The sequence below is a fragment of the Panthera pardus genome, unplaced genomic scaffold (genome assembly GCF_024362965.1).
Source record: "Panthera pardus isolate Hobbes unplaced genomic scaffold, ASM2436296v1 HiC_scaffold_11, whole genome shotgun sequence".
Taxonomy (NCBI): Eukaryota; Metazoa; Chordata; class Mammalia; order Carnivora; family Felidae; genus Panthera; species Panthera pardus.
This window is the reverse complement of record NW_026526666.1, coordinates 73,001,752-73,026,402: the sequence shown is the minus strand read 5'-3', so window position 1 is coordinate 73,026,402 and position 24,651 is coordinate 73,001,752. Positions and strand designations below refer to the sequence as shown.

The 24,651-nt window shown below is 43.8% G+C and overlaps 1 protein-coding gene across 2 annotated transcripts in view; it reads left to right on the top strand.

The window, feature by feature from the left end:
• CFAP144 (cilia and flagella associated protein 144) overlaps positions 1-19,770 on the top strand; it is a 175,647-nt gene extending 155,877 nt beyond the window's left edge. Inside the window, exons 4-9 of one of the 2 annotated variants that reach the window (XM_053896539.1) lie at positions 2,154-2,332; positions 4,199-4,324; positions 4,479-4,692; positions 7,984-8,043; positions 9,916-10,019; positions 19,578-19,770. In XM_053896539.1, coding sequence (XP_053752514.1) covers positions 4,563-4,692; positions 7,984-8,043; positions 9,916-10,019; positions 19,578-19,688 — 405 coding nt within the window. In that variant the 5' untranslated portion in view covers positions 2,154-2,332; positions 4,199-4,324; positions 4,479-4,562 and the 3' untranslated portion in view covers positions 19,689-19,770. Of the gene's footprint in view, positions 1-2,153; positions 2,333-4,198; positions 4,325-4,424; positions 4,693-7,983; positions 8,044-9,915; positions 10,020-19,577 lie in introns of those variants that run through there. The other variant, XM_019428943.2, reaches the window with a different exon arrangement.
• Positions 19,771-24,651: the final 4,881 nt, after the last annotated feature.

Here is a 24,651-nt window from a genome sequence, read left to right as displayed (position 1 = left end):
CTGGACCATGTGGGGAATTTTTCAATTACAAACTGAATTTTTAAAAATAGATATAAAGCAATGCAGATTTTCCATTTCTTCTCTTTTCCTTTTTTTTTTTCTATCTTTGTCAGTTCTAGAAACCTATGCCTTCACAGAAGTTATCCATTTCATCTAAGTTTTCAAATTTCTGTTTGTTGCTTTTTCTCCTGGCTCTAGGTCACATTTTCCTACTTCTTAACTGTCTGCTTTTCTAATACTTTTCTATTGGTGCTGCTCCCTGGGAATGATACATTGTTGAGTGCTGGATTTTGTTGTCTTTTTTTTTAAGTTTTATTTACTTATTTTGAGAGAGAGAGAGCATGAGCAAGGGAGGGTAAGAAAGAGGGAGAGAGAGAATCCCAAGCAGGCTCCATGCTATCAGTGTGGAGCCCCACGCGGAGCTTGAACTCCCGAACCTTGAGATCATGACCTGAGCCAAAATCAAGAGTCAGATGCTTAACCGACTGAGCCACCCAGACACCGCTGTTGTTTTCTTTAAAAGGTATTGGAAATCTTTCTGGCAGGCCACTTGGCCATTTGTGGATCCATTTGATACTTTCAGAGCTTGTTTGTGAACTTTGTTGGGGAAAGGCTAGACCAACGTTTTCTCTAAAGCTAGCTTAGTCCTATTACTAAAATGCAAACTTCCAGGGGCCTCTACCCAACACCTTCAACTAGGACTCTCTACCCTGTGTGGCCAGAACTCACTCTTCTCTCCATCCCATATGAGCTCTGGGTGGTGTTGGGCTCACAGCTCCCCAGTCACTTCACTGAGTTTCGCCCTTCTTAGTATCAGGCAAGACTCAAGGGGTTTCCATGCACGTCTTTGGCTCTCCTTCCCTCTCTCCCCCACCCCTCCCTCCAATTTCCTGCTCCACAAATTGTCAGCTGCCTTGCACTCCTGAACCTCAGTCTGTGTCTCCCCAACCAGCCAGTATCACCTGCTCAGCTTGGGATTCCCTTCCCTGCATATTTCAGAAAGTGTCTCCAGAGAGAAATGTGGAGCGACTGTAGGGTTCATCTCACTTGTCCCCCTTCTCTCGAGGAATCACAGTCTAGCACCACTCGGTGCCCAGGGTCTGCATTTGCCTAGTTGTTTGCAGCAGGAGAGCAAGCCCAGAAGGAAAAGTCTTGTTTTCTTATTTTACCCTCTGTTTTGCCTCTCCAATCTCCTACATTCACTCTGTACCATGTAGACTCCCATCTTGAACCATATAGAGTTGGTCTGTTTGTAGTTTTAAGTAATAGGATTATACTTTAAACCTTAGCCTTTTTTTTTAAATATGAAATTTATTGTCAAATTGGTTTCCATACAACACCCAGTGCTCATTCCAACAGGTACCCTCTTCAATACCCATCACCCGCCCTCCCCTCCCTCCCATCCGCCATCAACCCTCAGTTTGTTCTCAGTTTTTAAGAGTCTCTTATGTTTTGGCTCCCTCCCTCTCTAACCTTTTTTTTGTTTCTTCCCCTCCCCCATGGTCTTCTGTTAAGTTTTTCAGGATCCACATAAGAGTGAAAACATACGGTATCTGTCTTTCTCTGTATGACTTATTTCACTTAGCATAACACTCTCCAGTTCCATCCATGTTGCTACAAAAGGCCATATTTCATTCTTTCTCATTGCCACATAGTATTCCATTGTGTATATAAACCACAATTTCTTTATCCATTCATCAGTTGATGGACATTTAGGCTCTTTCCATAATTTGGCTGTTGTTGAAAGTGCTGCTATAAACATTGGGGTACAAGTGCCCCTATGCATCAGCACTCTTGTATCCCTTGGGTAAATTCCTAGCAGTGCTATTGCTGGGTCATAGGGTAGATCTGTTTTTAATTTTTTGAGGAACCTCCACACTTAAACCTTAGCCTTTGATAGTTTTTCCAATGAGCCCTGTTTTAAGGTCTTCCCTTACTGCTGCAGTGATCTAATTTGTGGTTCTAACTGCTGCATAGCAGCTCACCAGCATACAACGTATAGCTCTTTATTTATTAAGACATTTTGTATGATAGGGATACCTATTTTTACTTTTTTTTCTTCATAAAAGTTTCATGCATTCTTTGTTAGGTTAACTCCTAGATAATTCAGTTTGTTGCTAATGTGAATGGCATTTTCTATTATATTTTTCTAGTTGGTTTCCATGACCTAGGTCTCTGCATCTGCTTCCAATTGAGATGGTAACACAGAGATTTCAAGAGAAATCTGCAACCTCAGACACTAGATGAGAAACTAGAGGGCCAGACCTCTTCAGCTTTTTCAATACATAGTCGGGGAGTTTAGAAACACACTGATGGCTTGGAATGGCCCAAGGTAAGCAGAAGGTAGCCCCAGAGAGTCACTGGGCTAGCCTGTAGTGGGCTGGGTTGTGATGTGCTCAGAATCCATATCAGGGCACCTGGGAAACATAATAACGTGAGACTGGAGTGGAGAGGAGATAAAGTTACAGTGACTCCCACCTCTCCTCCTTCTGAGCCTCTCCCTAGCCCTAGCCTTGTATGGAGGAACGGATGCTGGACCACTGGGCCAAGCTGAAGAAAGGTCAGTTTAGCAGGGGACAAATACTTCTAGAATGATGGTTCATCTCTACTTAGGCTTAGGAAGGTAGTGAAAACTTTTTTTAAAAAGTTATTTGTTTATTTTGAGAGACACAGAGATAGTGTGAGTGGAGGAGGGGCAGAGAGAGAGGGAGACGGAGACCCCCAAGCAGGCTCCCTGCTGTAGCACAGAGCCCAATGTGGGGCTCAACCCATGAAATTGTGAGATCGCGACCAGAGCCAAAACCAAAAGCCAGATGCTTAATCAACTGAGCCACCCAGGCACCCTGGTAGTGAAATCTTTAGAAGGCTGTTTGAGCCTTTGCTAGAAAAAGGGATCCAGGGGCACCTGGGTGGCTCAGTTGGTTAAGTGTCCAACTTCAGCTCAGGTCATGATCTCACGGTTCATGCCCCCCATTGGGCTCTGTGCTAGCAGCTCAGACCCCGGAGACTGCTTCGGATTCTGCGTCTTCCTCTCTCTCTGCTCCTCCCCCACTGGTTCCCTCTCTCTCTCTCAAAAATAAGTAAAACATTAAAAGAAAAAGAAAAAGGGACCCAGGTGTGGCTCACAATGATGAGTAACAAAGGCTTCTTTGGCTCAGCCGTGGTGTGATAAAGTGTGTTTGCGTTTCTTTATCATGTAAGGGTTTATGTAATGATGTAAGCAGAAGATCACAGTACTAACTGATCAGACATCCAATCAGTTAGCAAACATTTACCAAACACCTATATCTGTCCACACTATGCCAGGTACTGGCAGTGCAGAGATGGCCCTGATATATTTCTTATTCTCGAGTAACTTACCTATAAACAAAGAAGCTTAGTAAAGTATTCCAGGAACTACAGATTGGGAGTAGAACATGGCACAGAAAAAAATTGGACTAGGGGCTATAGAGTCCAGAAAGGTTTCTGAAAGATTACATGTGAGCTCATTATAAACACGTGTTCTCCAGACAGACAAGGGGGAAAGAACCTTCCAGGACAAGGGCAAGGAGCAGCAGGAGCTAAAACAAGAAGCCACTAAGTAGCTGGCTGGGCTCAGGAAACTTCAGGTGTGTCATATAACTGATGTGTTCAACACTGGGTCCCAGACCTAAACACATCCTGGACCACACTGTGTCCTGAATGAATGGATGGATGGATGGATGGATGGATGGATGGATAGATCAATGCATGAAGCACTTAGCTGAAAAGTGCATGGGCTGGCAAACTGTATTATAGGAGGTATCTAGAGTTGTCATATTCATAGAAAAAAGAAAGTAAAATGGTAGTTGCCAGAGGCTAGGGGGAGGGGGACATGGGGAGTTGTTTAATGGCTGTGAAATAATTCTGGAAATTGGTTTCACATAATGTGAACCGCTAAACACTAAACTATATCCTTGAAAATGCTTCTGGTGGTAAATTTTATGTTATGTGTATTTTATCACAATTAAATTTTTAAACGAAATAAACTATAAAGTCCCCCAAATTATTTATATTAGGAAATAATTCTTGTCTGTATCACATGGGTGATAAGGGCCAGAATAACTTGTCAGACTTGAACTTCCTCTGTTTTGTGAGATAGACCTTTATCTGTTTTGTGAGTCTAGGCATCTGCTTTAAAAGGAGAGAGGTTTCTGACTCCTCTCAAAATCTTTTTTAGGAAATGACTGTCCAAGGTGAGGATCAATCAAGCCCATTACCTCCGGGGTCTGCCGCTGGACGGCATCCTTTCCTGACCGTATGCAGGGGCGGTCCTAGTAACCAGGGTCTTGAGAAGCTGGGGAAGGTGAGTCGAGCTTAGTGGTTCTTCGGAAGGAAGTGGGGCAAAGTATAAGGTTGGGGGAAGGGGGATGGGCGGACCGGAGGGGGTCCGAGGGAGGCGACGCCGTTGCCGGAAGGCGACGCCGTTGCCTGGAGACAGCGTGGGACGCCGTTGCCAGGAGATGGCAGTCTCCCCGCACCCGCAAGCCATCCAGGGCAGTGAGAAGTAGTTGGACGGATCTGAGCGGAGCCCCGCCACAGTCATGGCCGGTCGCCAAAAGGAGGTGATCATAGATGAGGTCCATCAGAACCAGATCCTGCGCGAATTGTACCTCAAAGAGCTTAGAACCCAGAAACTCTACACAGAGTACCACGTGAATCCCCTCCGCAAGGGTGAGAGGCGCTTGGGGCAGAGGAAGGGGACAGGGGCGAGGCAGGAAGGAGGGGCCTTGAGGGTGCGGGGCAGAAGTGCGGGGTGCAGCACAGTAGGAGACGCCTTCTCTGACCTCGCCCCCCTTCCTAGATTTCAGGACTCTTGATTGTTGGGGGTGAGGGTTATCTCACTCCGCATCCCATCAAATACATTAATATGTTAAAATGCACACGCACCGCGATTAAATAGTATTTTTTGTGTTGCAAACTGGTGCAGCCACTCTGGGAAACAGTGTGGAGTTTCCTCAAAAGGTTAAAAATAGAACTACCCTACCATCCAGCAATTGCATTACTAGGTATTTATCCAAAGGATACATGAGTGCTGATTCGAAAGGGCACATACACCCCAATGTTTATAGCAGCGCTATTGATAATAGCCAAGGTATGGAAAGAGCCCAAATGTCCATCCACAGATGAATGGATAGAGAAGATGTGGCATATATATATATATATATACACACACACACACACACAATGGAGTATTACTCGGTAATCAAAAAGAATGAAATCTTGCCATTTGCAACTACGTGGATGGAACTGGAGGATATTATGCTGAGTGAAATTAGTCAGTCAGAGAAAGACAAATATCATATGACTTCACTCATATGAAGACTTTAAGAGACAAAACAGCTGAACATAAGGGAAGGGAAACAAAAATAATATAAAAACAGGGAGGCAGACAAAGCATGAGACTCATAAATATGGAGAACAAACAGAGGGTTACTGGAGGGGCTGTAGGATTTTATGTTTTGTCTTGCTCTGTGTTTTGGTTTGTTGTTAATAAGCTAGTTGTTTGTTTGTTTGATTGTTTGTTTTCTCCAGGCTTCTAGTAATGTCTTAGCCCTTCAGAAAGTTCAGGGATGGTGGACTCAGGGCCCATAGCGTCCCCCGATAAAACAGCCCTGCCCCTACTCTTCTCACTTGGCACATTCTTTGGGTGGTTGCATCTGGTCCGGTAACATCAGCTGCCCCTGAATGACTCTGGGTCTCAAAAGGAGCCCCAGACCCATGAACCCAACCACTGCCCAGCTCTCTTCCCCTGGACAACCCATGAGTACCTCAGACTCACCAGCTGGAAAACTGGGGGCATCCACACCTCTCCCGCCCCCCCTGCTGCTACTCCAGAATATCTTTGAGCAAAAGTTACCACAACCCACGTTAGTAGCCTAGAAGTCATCCTCAGTCTCTCTCTCCCTCACTCCAAACACGTGGAAGTGGTCACATCTCTCTCACCTGACCCTTCCGGGTTCTTACCTCAGCAAAAGACTGTGGTGCTTGTGGAGGCATCTCTACTTCTCACTTCCTTCCACCCTCTAATTAGGGCCTGAGTCCACCTCTCCAGCCTCTTCCCCCCACCCCCAAGCCTCCTCACTTCTGTCTGCACTGAGAGAGAGAGAGAGAGAGAGAGAGAGAGAGAGATAACTACCCTCTTCCTCCAAGCCCTCCTCACCCCACACCCCCACCTCTCCATCCTCCTGGAGCTACACTAAAAGTGAGTTCCATCCCACCATTCCCTCTGTAAAATCCTCAGTGGCCCCACAGCTTCTGAACTGAGGTTTAAACCAGTCAGTACAGAAGACCCCTGTGACTCTGGCTCTGCTGCCCACCCAGCCCCAGTGGGACTCCCCTCCCCAGCCACACACTACTCCTTTAATAAATAGTTTAGTGCCCACTCTGTACCAGCCACACACTCCCTTCTGTCCCACCGTGTCTAAATAGAATGGATTTCCTAAATACATCACACCATTCCCCTGCCTCGGTACCATTGTTTCTTCTTCCAGAATTTCTCCCCCAACTTCCGGGCCTAATTAACAGTAGTCCACTGCAGCTCAGCTCTGCAGAGAAAATGTAATGTGATTTTCTAAACAAAAATTGCATATATTTAAGATGTACAACATGATGTTTTGATATACATATACAGAGTGAGATGATCACAACAGTCAAGCTAAACTGCACACCCATCTCCTCAGTTACCCTGTGTGTGTGGGGGGGGTGGGGGGTGAGAGTACAGAAAATGTAATGTCTTCATTTTGCTCATAACTAATCTAGTTTTCCTCTGGAGCTCCCAACCACTAATTTCAGGAATGCAAATTAACTGTCCAATTCTGTTTAAACTTGTTCCATTCCCACAATTTAAATAATCCCTTCAGGCAACACTCAGGCTTTCTAGATCTCCTGGCTCTTGTCCCTTGGGCACGTGATTCATATGATCCATTGGGACAAAGTCAGGAAATATTAGAACTTGTATTTGTGCTAGAACTTGTATTTATGTTTATTTTTAGGCATAAAGAAAAATTATACTGCTCATAGTATATAGAGACTATATAAATATACATGTATTAGGCGCATGCTTGGAAGGTTTTACTGGTAGGAGTCTGAGGTAAAAAATCACTTGGGAGACTACTGGTTCCTTCTGGCCTCTGCTCATTTCCTACTGCCCTCCACCTATCTCACTGCACTGCAGTACTCTGGCCTTCTTGATGTTTCTCAAACTCACCAAGCTCACTCTCAGATTCTTCCCACATGTCCTCACACAGCACATTCCCTCTCTTTGTTTGAAATTTTGCTCTAATATGTCTCCTTAGAGATGAGACACCCTCACTCCCCATCCCACCATCAACTCTCTACCCGTGTAAAATACTTTACTGTTCTACATCTCACTTATTTTGGCCCAAATATTTATTTGTTTACTGTCACCACAAATAGAAGATCAGCACAGGAACTTTCTCTGTTTATAGCCCTGTCTCCAGTGCACAGTAATTATGGGTTGAACGGATGTCTGTGGATTCTGCACCTCTGTTTTCACATAGTCTTCTGATATATCAGTGTGTGTCCAACCTTGTTTGGCTGCCTGGTATGTCTATATCCCTGTAGACCACCGCTGTTTGAGAGAACCTTCTGTAATGATGAAAACGTTCTATATCTATGCTGCCCAAAATGGTAGCCATTAGCCCCCTGTGGCTACTGAGCCCTTGAAATGTGGCTAGTGTGCCCATGGAATGGATTTCTAATTGGTATTTAATTTCAAATATTCAAATTCAAGTAGCTACATGCGACTGGCGGCCACTATGCTGGACAGTGCCTCTCTGGATTGTGAGGTCCTTGCGGGCCTTATTCCCTGGTGCCCAGCACAATACCTGACATGCAGCAAACACTCAGAAAATGCTCAGCAGGTGTCTGGCCTAGGGTGGGTCGTTGAGACGGCAGGGTGTGAATGTTTTAACATGAGCTTGTGATGCTGTTTTTCTCTAGTTCACACAATCACCAGAAAGCCCATGTCTTGGCATGATAACCTGGAGGAACCTGAAGATGGTAAGTCCCAGGGCTTATGAACACCATTGAGATAGAGCACAGATATGCAGCTGGCTAGGGAGGCCTCTTGGGATAGCGGTACCTTAGGGCAACACTTTGATCATCTGAAAATTGGGCTCACGCTCATGAAGCTCATTGGAGATTGGCATACTCAACCATACAGCAGGTTCATTAACTGCCAAGCCAAGAAAAATGCTCCTAATGGCTTTGACACTGTATCCATTCATCCACTCACCAAACATCTTTGCTGTTACAAGCAGAGGTTCTGAAGTCATACTGAGTCAAATCCTGATTCTGCCCCTCATTAGCTGTGACTTTGGGCAGATTTGTTAACTTCTCAGAACCTATCTCTCAGGGTTGTTGTGAGAATAACAAAGTAATGCAAGTACTTAGAACAGTATCTGCGGGGTAGAGACCTCATACCATAGTGAAGGAGACAGACGAGGAAATTGAGAGTAAAATTGAGACGGCAACAACATAGAAAACAGGTGCCCTAGTCCAACAGTGGAGTTCTAGGAAGTCTTCTTGGAGGAGGTGGTAACATGGTGAGGTGGAGTAGGTCAGGTAAAGGAGACTGAAAGGACATTCTGAGTTATATGGAAAGGCACAGAAATGAGAGACACCAGCACGGCCCAAGACCTGCGGGTAGTTTGGCATGGCTGCAATATGCAAGTGGGCGGGGCCACACTCAGGAAGGATGGAAGAGAATTTGATGGAAAGTCTAATCCTTCCTGGCAAGCTCTCCTCCTCCCCTCTACCTTCTTAGAGTAGAATTTGATGGAGGAAAGACGCAAGGTTTATGTAGGAGGTCAGGGTAGGAAGGTGGGGGTGGGTAGGAGGAGGGAGGATCTTGTATCATAGTGAGACGGACAAGAGACTAATAGAGCAGCTATCTGTAGCTATATGTAGCTACAGCTATCTGTAGGAATTAAGCGTGCTATCTGTAGCCCAGCTAGAGGAAAGGAGAGGAGCTGGGGGCTTGCAGCAATAAGGAAAAGAGCAGGTGGTGAGGGGCCTGAGAGCTAAGCAGCAGTTGATTGCTAACTGCTTATATTAAGGATAAGCTCAGCCCGATGCCAGCCCTTAATTAACATTCGTTCATCCATCCTCAGTCATCTTGCTGGGGTAGATATTTGCCTTCCATCTTACAGATGAGCGTAGTGGAAGGGCCAGGAATGCCTGACTACGAAGCCCAGGTTCTTCCCACTGTCAAACCGCCTCTCTCAAATTGAGACTTAGTAGGATAGAAATGGAAAAATGAAACTTTTAAAGTGCTCAAGCTGTGGAGTTACAAATACGTGTGGGGGTGGTGGCCATATATATCACCGTGCGAAGGATCTGACCTTCTTACAAGCCGCCTCCTCTCTCCACCACGGCCACATTGGCCCAGCTTGCTCGTGCCCCAGTGCCTTTGTTCTTGCTGCCTGTAGTGTGGTTTTCCTCTGCCTCTCCCTCAGGGCTGGCTCCTGCTTGGCATCTAGAGAGACCTCCCCTCACCATCCTGTCTAAAGTAGCCACCCTTGTCTCTGCGTGCCCCTTCGCCTCCCCCCTTCTACACAGCTAGCATCACTATAACCATCCGGTTTATTTGTCCCCTTGTGTATTGGGTCCCCTATCCCCCCACCTAGACCACAAGCTCCGGGAGAGCGCGAACCATAACTGTCACACTGCTCTACCTCTGGGGTCCAGAACAGTGCCTGGCACAGAGTTTGTGCTCAACAAATACTTGCTGAAAGATGAGTTTTGCAAGGCCTTGGCAGGCCCCTGAGGCCATGTGCCGTATCTCCAAGGAAGGATGTGGCCAGGGTAAAGAGCATGGGAGCTCTTGGACCCAAATCCTGCCTCCTTCATAACTCATGCCTCATCTCCCAGCCAGGTTTCTAAATCTTCTTCACCATGCTGCCCTGGGGCCAAGGAAGAAATACCCAGAGACACAGACTGAAAGCCAAGAAATCGGATGGGACTCAGAGCCCTTGGTAAGTGTGGCTCCTTTACTTCGGGAGCCCAAAGGCAACAGAGGTGGTGGCTAAAAAAACAGTATATGAAGCCAGACTGGCTGGGTTTCCACTCTGGCTACCACTTCCTAGCTGTGTGACCTTGGGTAAGTGACTAAACTCTTTCCTGACTCTGTTCCCTCACTCTAGAATGGAGATATTACAGACATCACCTCATACATTTGCTATGAGGATTAGAGGAGGTTGTATTTGTAAGGTGCCTTAAACGGTGCCTAACACATAGCAACTGCCGTGTAAGTGTTGACCAAAGGTTGCCGGTGACTGCCTGAGTTTGCTGTACCAGTTTTTAATAGGGCGATCTTGGGCACGTAACATCACAGGGTTCCACTCCCTTATCTGTAAAATGGGAATGCTGGTAACACACACCTCATTTGATTGGAAGGGGACCGGGAGCTGCGAGGAGCCCAGGAAATGTAATCATCAGCACATTGTCACCCAACATGAGCTGGGGCTTCTGTTACTGAGGAAGAAAAGCAGGGTTTCGAACAGAGAATTTGAAGAACTTCCTGCCACGTTTGTCTTTGAACTGGCTCGTGTCTTTTGTCACTTAGGAAGTTTTAGTTTTTAAGTAGTCAAACGTGCCAGCCTTTTCCCTCACAGTTTCTGGGGTTTGTGCCTTGCTTAGGAAAACACCTTCACTATCCAGAGTTGCAAAATGACTAGCTTTCCTTTTAGATTTCCCCCCAAGTTGTCGTGTCTTTTTAACACTTGGCTCTTAGCCCATCTGTATACTTCGCGCCTGATGTGAAGCTGGAGACACTGTTCCTCAGCTCTGACAGAGCTTCCTTCATTACCTCAAAGGCACCAAGGTCTTGCACACCCTGTATCCTTAGTTTACTGCTCCTGCAGCTTGCCTCCTGATCCCTAGCCTGTACTCCTTGGGGAGTTCTACTCAGCCTTCAGGACCACTCAGGAGGCACCTCATTATAAAGTCTCATTAAGGGATGTGCACCCCCCACTCCCCCCCAGGTAGAGTTGGGCACCTTCCTGGTACGTTTCTGTAGCACCACATGTCTCCTGCTCCTGCACCATTCAGCTCAATTCCGTGCATCAACGTAACATGGTGGCTCCGGTGCCAGCGGCTGGAGTTCAAATCCCAGCTCCACCACTTTCTAGCTGTGGAAACTGAACCTCTCAACTTCCATTTACCCACCTTAAAATGGGGTTAATAATATGGACACTTGAAGGTTTGTTGTGGGAATTAACTGAGACAATGTATATAAACTGCTTAGGGCAGTACCCAGCACATAGTAAGTGTTCAATAAATGGGGGCTGCTATGATGTGGGTTAGGAGGAATAGAAAGGAGAGCTTTAGCCCAACCAAGGACCGATGGGGTGCTTCTCCTGGCCCCTTGGCTTGATCCCAGATGTCTTCCGCTACTGAGTAATTTTCTAGTGTGCACCTTCCCAAGAACTGCCTACACACTGTAGTTCTTGAATTTCTGCCGTGGGCCTGGTCTTCTCGCCTATTTATATGGCTCTAGTCTGGGACGTGTGGTTCTGCTGAGGCGCTACAATGGGGAGATTGGAGTAAACAGCTGAGTAATGAATGAATGAATGAATGGACTTAGCAAATAGCTGCAACGGCTCCTCCTCAGAGATGGGGCATTGCCCTAGAGAGAGGAGACTGGGAGATAAGAAGTGGGTCCAGCAGGAGCCTCCCACCTTCACAAGGGGACTGAATCCAGGAGAGCAGTGCTCAAAGGGACAGAGGAGGAGGAGGGGTGGGGGACTAACATACAGTGTATACGGACAGGGACAGAGAGTTGTGAAGGTAAACTATCCAACGTAGATAATTAAGCAACTTTAAAAATATTACGAAGCACAAGTAATTTAGCTTGTTAGTCTTCATTTTCTTAAAGACAAAAGGCCTGGCTCCCATGGGTACAAAGTATGCATGTGGAAATGCATCTATTTTTTTTATTTCCCTTTCTAAAATGTATTTATCTATTTTTAATTTACCTCCAAGTTAGTTAGCATATATAGCATATAGCAATAATGATTTCAGGAGTAGATTCCTTAATGCCCCTTACCCATTTAGCCCATTCCCCTCCCACAGCCCCTCTGGCAACCCTCAGTTTGTTCTCTATATTTGAGTCTTTTATGTTTTGTCCCCTTCCTTGTTTTTATGTTATTTTTGCTTCCCTTCCCTTATATTCATCTGTTTTGTATCTTAAAATCCACATATGAATGAAGTCATATAATATTTGTCTTTCTCTAACTGACTTATTTCGCTTAGCATAATACCCTCTAGTTCCATCCACGTTGTTGCAAATGGCAAGATTTCATTCTTTTTGATTGCCGAGAAATATTCCATTACATATATATACATATATACCACATCTTTACCCATTCATCTGTGGATGGACATTTGGGCTCTTTCCATACTTTGGCTATTGTCAATAGCACTGCTATAAACATGGGGGTGCATGTGCCCCTTCGAAACAGCACACCTGTATCCCTTGGATAAATACCTAGTAGTGCAATTGCTGGGTCGTAGTTCTATTTTTAACTTTTTGAGGAACCTCCATAACATTTTCCAGAGTGGCTGCACCAGTTTGCATTCTCACCAGCAGTGCAAAAGAGATCCTCTTTCTCCGCATCCTCGCCAACATCTGTTGTTGCCTGAATCGTTAATGTTAGCCATTCTGACAGGTGTGAGGTGGTATCTCATTGTGGTTTTGATTTGTATTTCCCTGATGATGAGTGATGTGGAGCAGTTTTTCATGTGTCTGTTAGCCATCTGGATGTCTTCTTTGGAGAAGTGTCTACTCGTGTCTTTTGCCCATTTCTTCACTGGATTATTTGTTTTTTGAGTGTTGAGTTTGATAGGTTCTTTATAGATTTTGGATACCAACCCTTTATCTGATATGTCATCTGCAAATATCTTCTCCTATTCCATTGGTTGCCTTTTAGTTTTGCTGATTGTTTCCTTCACTGCACAGAAGATTTTTATTTTGGTGAGGTCCCAATAGTTCATTTTTGCTTTTGTTTCCCTTGCCTCTGGAGATGTGTTGAGTAAGAAGTTGCTGTGGCCAGGGTCAAAGAGGTTTTTGCCTGCTTTCTCCTCGAGGATTTTGATGGCTTCCCATCTTACATTTAGGTCTTTCATCCATTTTGAGTGTATTTTTGTGTATGGTGTAAGAAAGTGGTCCAAGTTCATTTTTCTGCATGCCGCTGTCCAGTTTTCCCAGCACCACTTGCTGAAGAGACTGTCTTTATTCCATTGGATATTCTTTCCTGCTTTGTCAAAGATTAGCTGGCCATACGTTTGTGAGTCCGTTTCTGGGTTCTCTATTCTGTTCCATTGATCTGAGTGTCTGTTTTTGTGCCAGTACCATACTGTCTTGATGATTACAGCTTTGTAATATAGCTTGAAGTCTGGGATTGTGATGCCTCCTGCTTTGGTTTTCTTTTTCAAGATTGCTTTGGCTATTTGGGGTCTTTTCTGGTTCCATACAAATTTTAGGATTGTTTGTTCTAGCTCTGTGAAGAATGATGGTGTTGCATTGAATATATAGATTGCTTTGGGTAGTTGACATTTTAACAGTATTTGTTCTTCCAAGCCAGGAACATGGAACATTTTTCCTTTTTTGTGTGTTTCCTTCAATTTCTTTCATAAGCTCTCTATAGTTTTCAGTGTATAGATTTTTCACCTCTTTGGTTAGATTTATTCCTAGGTATTTTATGGGTTTTGGTGCAATTGTGAATGGGATCAATTCCTTGATTTCTCTTTCTGTTGCTTCATTGTTGGTGTGTAGGAATGCAACTGACTTCTGTGCATTGATTTTTATATCCTGTGACTTTGCTGAATTTATGAATAAGTTCTAGCAATGTTTTGGTGGAATCTTTGGGGTTTTCCATATAGAGTATCATCATCTGTGAAGAGTAAAAGTTTGACTTTCTCCTTGCCGATTTTGGATACCTTTTATTTCTTTATGTTGTCTGATTACTAAGGCTAGGACTTCCAATACTATGTTGACTAACAGTGGCAAGAGTGGACATCCTTGTCTTGTTCCTGACCTTAAGGGGGAAAGCTCTCAGTTTTTCCCCATTGAGGATGATATGGGGTGGGTCTTTCATATATGGCTTTAATGATCTTGAGTTACGATCCTCCTATCCGTACTTTCTTGGGGTTTTTTTATCAAGAAACGATGCTGTATTTTGTCAAATGCTTTCTCTGCATCTATTCAGAGGATCATGTGGTTCTTGTTCTTTCTTTTATTGATGTGATGAATCACATTGTTTGTTTTGCAGATATTGAACCAGATCTGCATCCCAGGTATAAATCCCACTTGATCGTGGTGAATAATTTTTTTAATGTATTGTTGAATCCGGTTGGCTAATATATTGTTGAGGATTTTTGCATCCATGTTCATCAGGGAAATTGGTGTGTAGTTCTCCTTTTTAGTGGGGTCTTTGTCTGGTTTTGGAGTCAAGGTTATGCTGGCTTCATAGAAAGAGTTTGGAAGTTTTCCTTCCATTTATGTTTTTTTGGAACAGCTTCAAAAGAATAGGTGTTAACTCTTTAAATGTTTGGTCGAATATTTCTGGAAAGCCATCCAGCCCTGGACTCGTTTTTTGGGAGATTTTTGATTACTAATTTGATTTCTTTATTGGTATGGGTCTATTCAAATTTTCTATTTCTTCTTGTTTCAGTTTTGGTAGTTTAAATGTTTCTAGGAATTTTTCCATTTCTTCCAGATTTACTGGCATATAATTGCTCATGATATTCTCTTATTATTGTTTATATTTCTGCAGTGTTGGTTGTGATTGCTCCTCTTTCTTTCTTAATATTATTTATTTGGGCCCTTTCCTTTTTCTTTTTGATCAAACTGGCTAGAGATTTGTCAATTTTGTTAATTCTTCCAAAGAACCAGCTTCTGGTTTCATTGATCTGTTCTACTGTTCTGTTTTGTTTTGTTTTGTTTTGTTTTGTTTTGTTTGAATAGCACTGATTTCTGCTCCAATCTTTATTATTTCCCATCTTCTGCTGGTTTCTGGTTTTATTTGCTGTTGTTTTTCCAGCTGTTTAAGGTTTGAGGTTAGGTTGTGTATCTGAGACCTTTCTTCCTTCTTTAGGAAGGCCTGGGTTGCTATATACTTTCCTCTTATGACAACCTTTGCTGTGTCCCAGAGGTTTCGGGCTGTGGTGTTACCATTTTCACTGGCTTCCATGTACTTTTGTATTTCCTCTTTAACAATGTGGTTAGCCTTTTCATCCTTTAGTAGGATGTTCTTTAGTCTCCAAGTATTTGTTACCTTTCCAAATCTTTTCTTGTGGTTGATTTCGAGTTTCATAGTGTTGTGGTCTGAAAATATGCACGTTATGATTTCCATCTTTTTGTACTTGTTGAGGGCTGATTTGTGTCCCAGTAGGTGATCTATTCTGGAGAATGTTCCATGTGCACTGGAGAAGAATGTATATTCTGCTGCTTTAGGATGAAATGTTCTGAATATATCTGTTAAATCCATCTGGTCCAGTGTGTCATTCAAAGCCGTTGTTTCCTTGTTGATTTTTTGATTAGATGATCTGTCCATTGCTGTGAGTGGGGTGTTGAAGACCCCTACTATTATGGTATTATTATCAATGAATTTCTGTATGTTTGTGATTAATTGATTTCTATATTTCGGTGTGCCATGATGGGATGTTTACAACTGTTAGGTCTTCTTGGTTGGATAGACCCCTTAATTATGATATAATGCCCTTATTCATCTCTTGTTACAGTCTTTATTTTAAAATCTAGGTTGTCTGATACAAGTATGGCTACTCCAGCTTTCTTTTGGTGATCATTAGCATGATAGATGGTTCTCCATTCCCTTACTTTCAATCTAAACATGTCTTTAGGTCTAAAGTGGGTCTCTTGTAAACAGCATAAAGATGGATCTTGTTTTCTTATCCATTCTGTTACCCTATATCTTGTGATTGGAGTGTTTAGTCCATTGACATTTAGAGTGAGCACTGAAAGATATGAATTTATTGCCATTATGTTGCCTGTAGAATTGTAGTGTCTGGTGGAATTTTCTGGTCCTTTCTAGTCTTGGTTGCTTTTGGTCTTTTTTGTTTTGTTTCATCTTTTCTCCCCTAAGAGGGTCCTCCTTAAAATTTCTTGCAGGGCTGGTTTAGTGGTCATGAACTCCTTTAGTTTTTGTTTGTCTGGGAAACTATATCTCTCCTTCTATTTTGAATGACAGCCTTGCTGGATAAAGAATTCTTGGCTGCATATTCTTGATGCACTTCAGCACATTGAATATATCCTGCCATTCCTTTCTGGCCTGCCAAGTTTCTGTGGATAGGTCTCCTGTGAACCTGATCTGTCTTTCCTTGTAGGTTAAGGACTTTTTTTCCCATGCTGCTTTCATAATTCTTTCCTTTGTTTTGTGAATTTGACTATGACATGCCTTGTTGATGGTCGGTTTTTGTTGAATTTAGTGGGAGTTCTCTGTGCTTCCTGGATTTTGATGTCTATGTCTTTCCCCTGGTTAGGAAAGTTTTCCAGTATGATTTGCTCACATAAACTTTCTACCCCTTTTTCTCTCTCTTCATCTTCTGGGACCCCTATGATTTGGATGTTATTCCTTTTTTTTTTTTTTTTTTTTGGATGTTATTCCTTTTTAATGAGTCACTGAGTTCTCTAATTCTCATTTGAGTTCTCTAATGCTCTTTTGCCTCAGTTTCCCTCTTTTTTTTCCTACTTCATTTTTCTCCATAAGTTTGTTCTCTATATCACTGATTTGCTGCTCTGCCTCATCTGTCCTTGCTGCTGTGGCATCCCTTTGAGATTGCATCTCAGTTATAGCATTTTTAATTTCATCCTGACTGGATTTTGTTTCTTTTATCTTTGCAGAAAGGGATTCTATGCTTTTTCCAACCCCCGCTACTATTCTTACTATTGTGACTCTAAATTCTGTTTCAGACATCTTGCTTGTGTCTCTGTTGATTAAGTCCCTGGTTGTCATTTCTTCCTGTTCTTTCTTCCGGGGTGAATTCCTTTGTTTCGTCATTTTGGAGGAAGAAAAAGAATTAATAAAATAAAAATTAAAAGTTAAAAACAACACAAAAAAATCAAATAAAGGATGCTAGATCCTAGGTGTGTTTTGGTCTGGTTGTTGAAAGGACCTTGATAGAATAAAGAAAAAGGGAAAGAAAAGAAAAAAAAAAGAAAACACTTGAAAGTTTTAAAAAATGAATACAATAAAATAGAATAAAGTGAAATGATGAAAGTAAAATATAATAAAAAATTAAAAAAAAAACCCTGGTAAACATAGTAGAAAATTTTAAAGAAAAATCTTTTTATAAAAACAGAAAATAAAAATAAATTTTTCTCTTTCTGTATTCAAGAATAAGGAAAGAAAAAGAAAAAAAGTGGAATAGATGGACAGGCAAACAGGAATACGATGGAAATTACATCCAGTTTCCCCTAAAGTCAAACTATGAAGCACTTTATAGTCTGTACCTAAGCAGGTGGAGAGACTTGTGTTCCTCTAGAGCACAGTTGGTCAGTTGGCCAGCGGCTGGTGTAACAACTCCATTTCTCCACTAGATGGTGCTGCTTAGCTTACTGGGGTGGATTGTTGTGGCGCGTGTGTATGTGCCTGTGCAGGAGCAGTGAAAATTGTGTCACCCAGCTACCCAGTCTCTAGTATCAGAACTCTGTGCTCGCCTACTGGCAATCAAGCACCCCTATCCTGAGTTTTATCTCAATGGGGCTGTGTTTCCAAACCCCTCACTTCTGAGGGCCCTGTGGTTTTGACCCATTCAGACCCTCTGGGGGAGGGTCTCACAGAGTAGTGGCCAAGTGCTGGCCCACCTCTCGGAATGCTCACATGACCGTGACGCTGCATTTGCCCAGAGACGGCGGCTGGGTGCCAGCCGCCCCAGGAAAAGTTCATGCAATCACATAGCAACAGCGTTTCAGGGTTTATGGAAAATCACAACACACATCTGGCACCAATCTTCACCACCTCAACGTCCTTGTTCCAGCACCAGCAAATGTGGCTGTTCTCTGGGGTCTGCTGGGACCTTTGCCTGTGGGGAGGCTGCACAACCTCTACCAAACGTCCTCCCAGCTGGGGAACTGCCTCTCCCTGTGTGGCCCAAGGACCCCTCAGATCTCGCTGTCTGTTCCTGGGGATTCACCCTTCCCACCAGAGGTCTATCAGGTATCGAGCTGCAGAGTTTCAGACTCTGTGCTCCCCCTGTTTATAGAGTCTTAATGAAATTTAAATCCTCTCCTTTCTCCTTTTATTGTTAATTACCTTATGGGTGTTTCCACTCTTTCTCTTTCTCTCCAGATGCTTTCAGGAGGAGTGCCTTTCCTCTATTCTACCCCATGTCTCCATCCTCTCTCTCCAAGCAAAAACAGCTCCTTGCCCTCTGAGGCTTCTCTCTCCCCCAGTTAACCTCTCTGCACCACATACCTGTCAAGTTTGTGGCTTAAGTTATGCAGATTGTTGAGTTAATCCTCAGATCAATTTTCTAGGTGTGCAAGATGGTTTGGTGTTGATCTAGCTGCATTTCAGGGACAAGAGACACAAAAAACTTCCATATTGCTCTGCCATCTCGGCCCTTCCCCCAGAAATGCATCTTTGACCAGCACATCTCATGGCAGGCTCGCCCGGCCATGACAGGAAGCACAAGCATGGCTGTCCCGGCCAGGGGGACCCTCCTAGGCCTCGCAGATAACCAACTGTGCATGCCAGATCAGCCATCACTGTGGAGTTGCAAAGGGTCTGCAAATAGGTCAAGCCTGTTCATCATTACAATGCCATTAGATGGCACTGCTGGCATAATAAGAAAGTATTCCTCCCAAAAAAGTTAGATCCAGGTGTTTTGCAACCATAAAAGGCAATTAAGCCGGAGTTCCAGAGTGATACATTTGGGGGCAGAAGAATTGATCAGGCCTAACTTACCTTAGGGCTGGCTCCTTACCCCCTAGCAGGGCCTGACCCTAGACTAGCAGAGAACCCCAATCCCAATAGTAGGACACTGGGGAAGCCATACTCGAATACCTCTCAGCTTCTGCTCTCCTAGTAACATTTGATGAAAATGTAGCCTTTCAGTTAATTGCATAAATTAATCTTCTAGCTTCTGTAAGATTTATGTGTCAGAGTGCTTGCTCTTAGTTCCCTGTGTGACTGCTTCAACAACATCCACTCCTTCATTCAACAGATGTGTACTGAATCCCTAGTGTATGCTGGATACTGTTCTAGGTGCTGGGGATAAGCAGTGAGTGCCACAGATACGGGACTCGCCCTCGTGGAGCATACATTCCAGCAGTCCACAGGCGTGGCCTCCAACTCAAGCCTGGGAAAGGCAAGAGCAGCCACGTTGCATATAGGTACTCTCATTCAGTCCTACGACTGTTTTGATGCAATTGCTGTCATCTCCTTTTCCCAAACAAGGCTGAGCAAGGAGAAGCCTCCAGTGCTTTGGGGGCCCGGGTCCATCCAACTACGGGACCCACGTCATCCCCCTCTCCAGAAGCTTCCTTCTGACACCCGTGTTCTCTTCTTTAGGTCAGCCCCGAACGTGGTGACCGCAGGCTGAACCACTTCAGGGTCTACAATGACATCACTCTGTACAAGGCTAAAATGTGGAGCCTGGGAGAGGATGATCGCCACAAATAGTGTCCCAGCGGTGACAGCAGCCCTGTCTTTAATACCCAATGTGTGTGCTGCCTGGATAACTAAAGATTATTTTGAAGCCTCAGTCTGACTTTTCCTGTTTGGAGTCTCACATTTCTCCTTTCTGCCCAAGTCCACCGGTTCATATCCTTAATCTTAAAACTGGTGGCAGAATCCCAGTTTAAGATGCATACAGTATTTCCTCTGCCTCCCCGGATCCCAATAAGGGATAATAAAAGGACAAAAAAGGTATGGATGCACAACAGAGAGAATGAGAGAGGAACATCAGCTACCAAGAAGGCTGAAGACATATTTAGAAGATGGGAAGCTGATGGAGGAAGGTGAGGAAATCACAAATGGGACATGCCGACTGGGACACCTCTGACTCAGAGAGACAGGGGTGTGAGGCAGGGAACTGAGAATGGACATTGGTAGGGAGACCCTTCCCCCCCCCAACACACACACCAGCCAGACACCTAACACCTCATACAGTGGAGGTCTACTCCTAGGGAAATGGAAAAAGCCCAAGGATCCGGGACACACAGTAAAACACAGGGTAGGAGTGAGGTGTGACACCACCAAGGAAAATCGGTGAAAGTAAGATTGAACCCCTAGTCCACACATATATTGCGCTTTTACCCCAGGTTTGAAGCTGGAAGGTTCCTCTCTGGAAAAATGAAATGGCTCTAAAGACCCCCACGTAGTACCACTTGGAAGTCCTATCGGAAAAGTGCCGGTGGGGGAGGGGCGCCTGAGTGGCTCAGTCAGTCGAGTGTCTTTTGGCTCAGGTCATGATCCCAAGGTTGTGGGACTGAGTCCCGTATTGGAGCCTGCTTAGGATTCCCTCTCTCTCTTCCCTGCTCTCACCCACTTTCTCTCTCTCAATCTTAAAAAAAAAAAAAAAAAGCCAGAGAACTCCAGGCTGGTGAACACACAGAGGGTGTGGGAGGGGGCGTGCCCAAGAGGGCACGGCAGCCCCACATCTTCCCTCGGATACCTTGCTCCAGGTATCTCTTCCATTAGGCCCTTCTTGAGTTATGCCTGAAAGTCAAAGCCATCTATTGCTGAGATCACTCCTGCTTTTGGAACCTGACAGATCAAACGGCAGATCAAGACTGCAAATCCAAGTGGCCTTCCCCTGGGAGACATTTTCATACAATGCAATGATGACTAATTAGTAATGACTACTTGGGCATCTAGAAATGTGCCAGTATCTCTTAACTATTATAATTGTTTTGCTGGAACGGAACCAGGAGGTGACCTGTGATGTCACAGAAAGATAGATGTCTTTGTCCCCTGTTCCTGACGTAGTTCCTAAATCCCTTGTATTTCCTGAGAGAGGTGATAGGGCCATCTTTTATTCTTTGTAAAAATTTTTAATGTTTATTTTCGAGAGAGAGCACGAGCAGAGGAGAGGCAGAGAGAGGAGGACAGAAGAACAAAAGCAGGCTCTGTGCTGTCAGCACAGAGCCTGATGTGGGGCTTGAACTCACAAACCCTGAGATCATGACCTGAGCTGAAGTTGGACATTTAACCAACTGAGCCACCCAGGCACCTCACATTTTATTCAGATGAGGAACTCTTGGCAGCTTCTAGATAGCTGCAGAATGGGGGCTCCTTATCAGAAAGACCAAGCCTTGATTAGAAACTTGGAACTTTAGCCCTACCCCCAACCTCTGGGGAGGGAAGAGGGACAAGAGGTGAACCATCACCAATGGTCAGTGATTTTATCAATCATGCCTATGCAGTAAAACCCCATTAAAGAAAAAAAAAAAAAAAGAAAAGAAAAAAAAGAACAAAACAAACCCAAACTGCATGATTGGGAGAGCTTCCAGTTGGTGAGCACATCAAGGTGCTGGGGGCGGGGGGGTGTGTGCCCGGAGAGGGGGTGAAAGCTCCAAGCACCCTCCCTACCCCCATAGCTGCAAGCAGCTCATTTTAACAGTCCTGCACTGCTGTGCAAAGTGAGGATTGCCTGGGTACAGAGTAACAGCTTTCTTTTTGTTTTGTTTTCGGTGACATTGAGAAGGAATTGAACATGCTGTATTTAAAGGAACAGACTTGTAGGAGCACAACGACCACTTTCAGAGCTGACAATTTTGTGACGAGAAAGAACCAGGGACCTGATCTATCTTATAATTTACACTAGATCAGAAAATTAGACTCACATTTCTGCCTATCAACTGTCTATCTTTTATGCTTCTCTCAAAATACAACATCCACGATGATGAATACATTTTTTAAAGTTCGTCAAAGTATTAAAAACTTCTATTGTTAAATGCAATGAAAAAAAATAGTAAAACTAATATTTGGTAGACTGTAACTTAAAACATTAAAATCACTGAGAATCAAGTGTTTCATTTGTGAAAAAAAACAGTGCTTGCCTTTTTTCCTTGTTATGACACAGAGCAAGCTTCCTTTCTACACCTTGGTAAGTCGTCTGACTCCCCAAGCTTGGATTCACCTCCAACACTTTATCATTTGGTCTTTCAATGTTACAAAATACCTCCAGGAGTCCCTTTAATGTGAAGTTTGCTACCAGTGTCCCCTCCTCTGGGACATCTCCATCTTTTTCCTCATCGTGTCTATAGGCTCGCTTTTGCTCCTTCTCTGGCTGCGTATCCAGTCTCCAGAAAGCAAGTGTCACCATCCTCTCGTCACCTGTCTCTCCTGCGGCTCCACTCGCATCCTAGCATCCTATTCAAACGTCACTTCCAACCTTATCACGGTCGCTTACTTGTTGCGCTTTCACTTTGTTGCCTGATCCTCCTCTGTCTACTTTTGTAAAATGTCATGTGGGTTTATCCCTGGGAGGCTAAGAGGCAACACAAGTGCACCCTTGGCCACCTGTGCGTGAACTGAGATGTGCCACGACCCACCACCAGGCTTTCAGTGACAGTTGGTCACTAAGTATCGAGTAGGGATTTGTGGACAGGAGAGCTGGCAGCAAAGTTGCTACTTCCTGCCATTACTCACAGTTAACAACACTTTCAGTAACTGAAATGTGGACAGTGTTGCTGAGAAACTGCTACCTTGAGCACTGAAATCCAGGCATAGCAAGAAGGGCCCTTACAACCGAAATCCACACACGGCAAGAAAAGCCTGCACTTGGCACTGAGAACTGCCAGGGCCCCACCTATCCCTCCATGCATGGGACTGCAATTTAATGCAATATGAGGGATGCTACTGCCTGCACCCTGGTGATCCTTTGAGGGCTGAAACAGCAGAGGAAATGACTTAAATGACTTCTATGAAGTCCACCTCTGAAATTGATTCCATTCGCTATATAAGAAAAAAAGGGGGGGGGGAGGTAGCAACATAGTTTCAAATCCTGTACAAGTACTAGCAGTAATGACTTACTTTTGGCCTTCGCAGCGGAAACTACTGCTAACCTCTGTTCTCCTTTCTTAAAACTCTCAGTTATGTTCCACACGTAATTCAAAGTCTTTAATGGATACATTACTCCATCCGCTAATATTGTAGATTGTCAAAAATAGGTCAGGGTAAAACATTTTGGTCTTCTGAAAACGGGACCTGTTTGCTCAGAATTTTGTTAATCGAAATGAGTTTACAAAAACGAAATTCATTCTTTTTGTACTGGAAAGTATCATAAAACCAGAAATGTCCTTTTTTGGACAATGATCCCACAAGGAAACAATGTAAAAATGAATTTTTTTCCTGCTTAAGACTACACAGTTCTCAGATATTCTAGCCTCCTTAAAATACAGTTTCTAAACTGGAACGGAGAGATGGAGGACAGGTAAACTTCCCTATCAACACGGAGTAAAACCCAACATGCAACGTGGCCCGCCCACCCACGTCCAACCTATGCGTAGCTTCCAGGCAGCATCTGAGTACCTCTCAAGTATGTACCACCAAGGCTGACGTGAAGAAACTCCCCCCCAGCAAAATAATTCTAAGCAGGTATAAACTCCTATCATATGGCAGGCAACAGTCTAAGCATTTACATATATTAACTCACTTAATGCTGACATTTGGGTAGATATTATTCTCATGTATATAAAAAGATGACAAAGCACAGAAAAATTAATGTGCCCAGGGTCAAACAACAAGTAAGCAGCAGAAACAGGTGTCAAACCCAGCAGTCTGGCCCAAGTCTGTGCTCTTGACCCACACGGCTCAACATGAAAAAGGGGGATCATAATGCACAGGTGGGGCAGGGGAAAACCCAAGGAAACAGAACGAAGGGAACAGAAGAAAAGCCTTAAAAAAAACAAAACTATAATTCACATTATGAGATAAAAGAACAAAGAATGCTTAGAATAAAATGGAAAATGAAAGCTAAAATAAATACTCGATAAATGATTAGACAAAGAATCAAAAGAATCTTTCCCCTAAAGTAGAACGAAAATACAAACTTAGAAGATCCCTGGAAGGGTTTCACAATCTAACAAAAATTCCAGAATTAGAACAAAGAAAATAGGGAGAACTTATCAAATAAAATTTGCCAGAACTGAAGAACCTGCATCCTTCTAAATACCCTAATTAAAGAATAAAAACAGGCCCACACCAGGGCATGTTATCATGGAATTTCAGATCGTTGGGTGAAGAAAAGCTTCCAGAAAGAAGGGAAGGGAAGGGCAGTGACTTCTCAGTGGGGAGAGGAGGCAGCAAAACAGAGAAGCAATGCCTACAACATTGTCGGGACAATACCCATCAGCCAAACTAAAGGCAACTGCAGAAATGTAGGAAGTTCTCAAGTTCCCCTTCCTTAGAAGATACCAGAAGATGGTACACACCAAAGGAAGGCATAAGCTAAGATGTAGCTGATGATGTAGATGGTATAGAAGACACAAGGTGACAGCTGCATGACAGATCTAGGTTGGAGCAGAAAAGTATAAGCTGGTTAAAATGACATAGGTCTAAGGAAAAATAAAGATATACAAGGAAAATTAGGCACACAGGAAAATAAGGGTGATAATCAACTCAAGGAAAACCCAAAAGC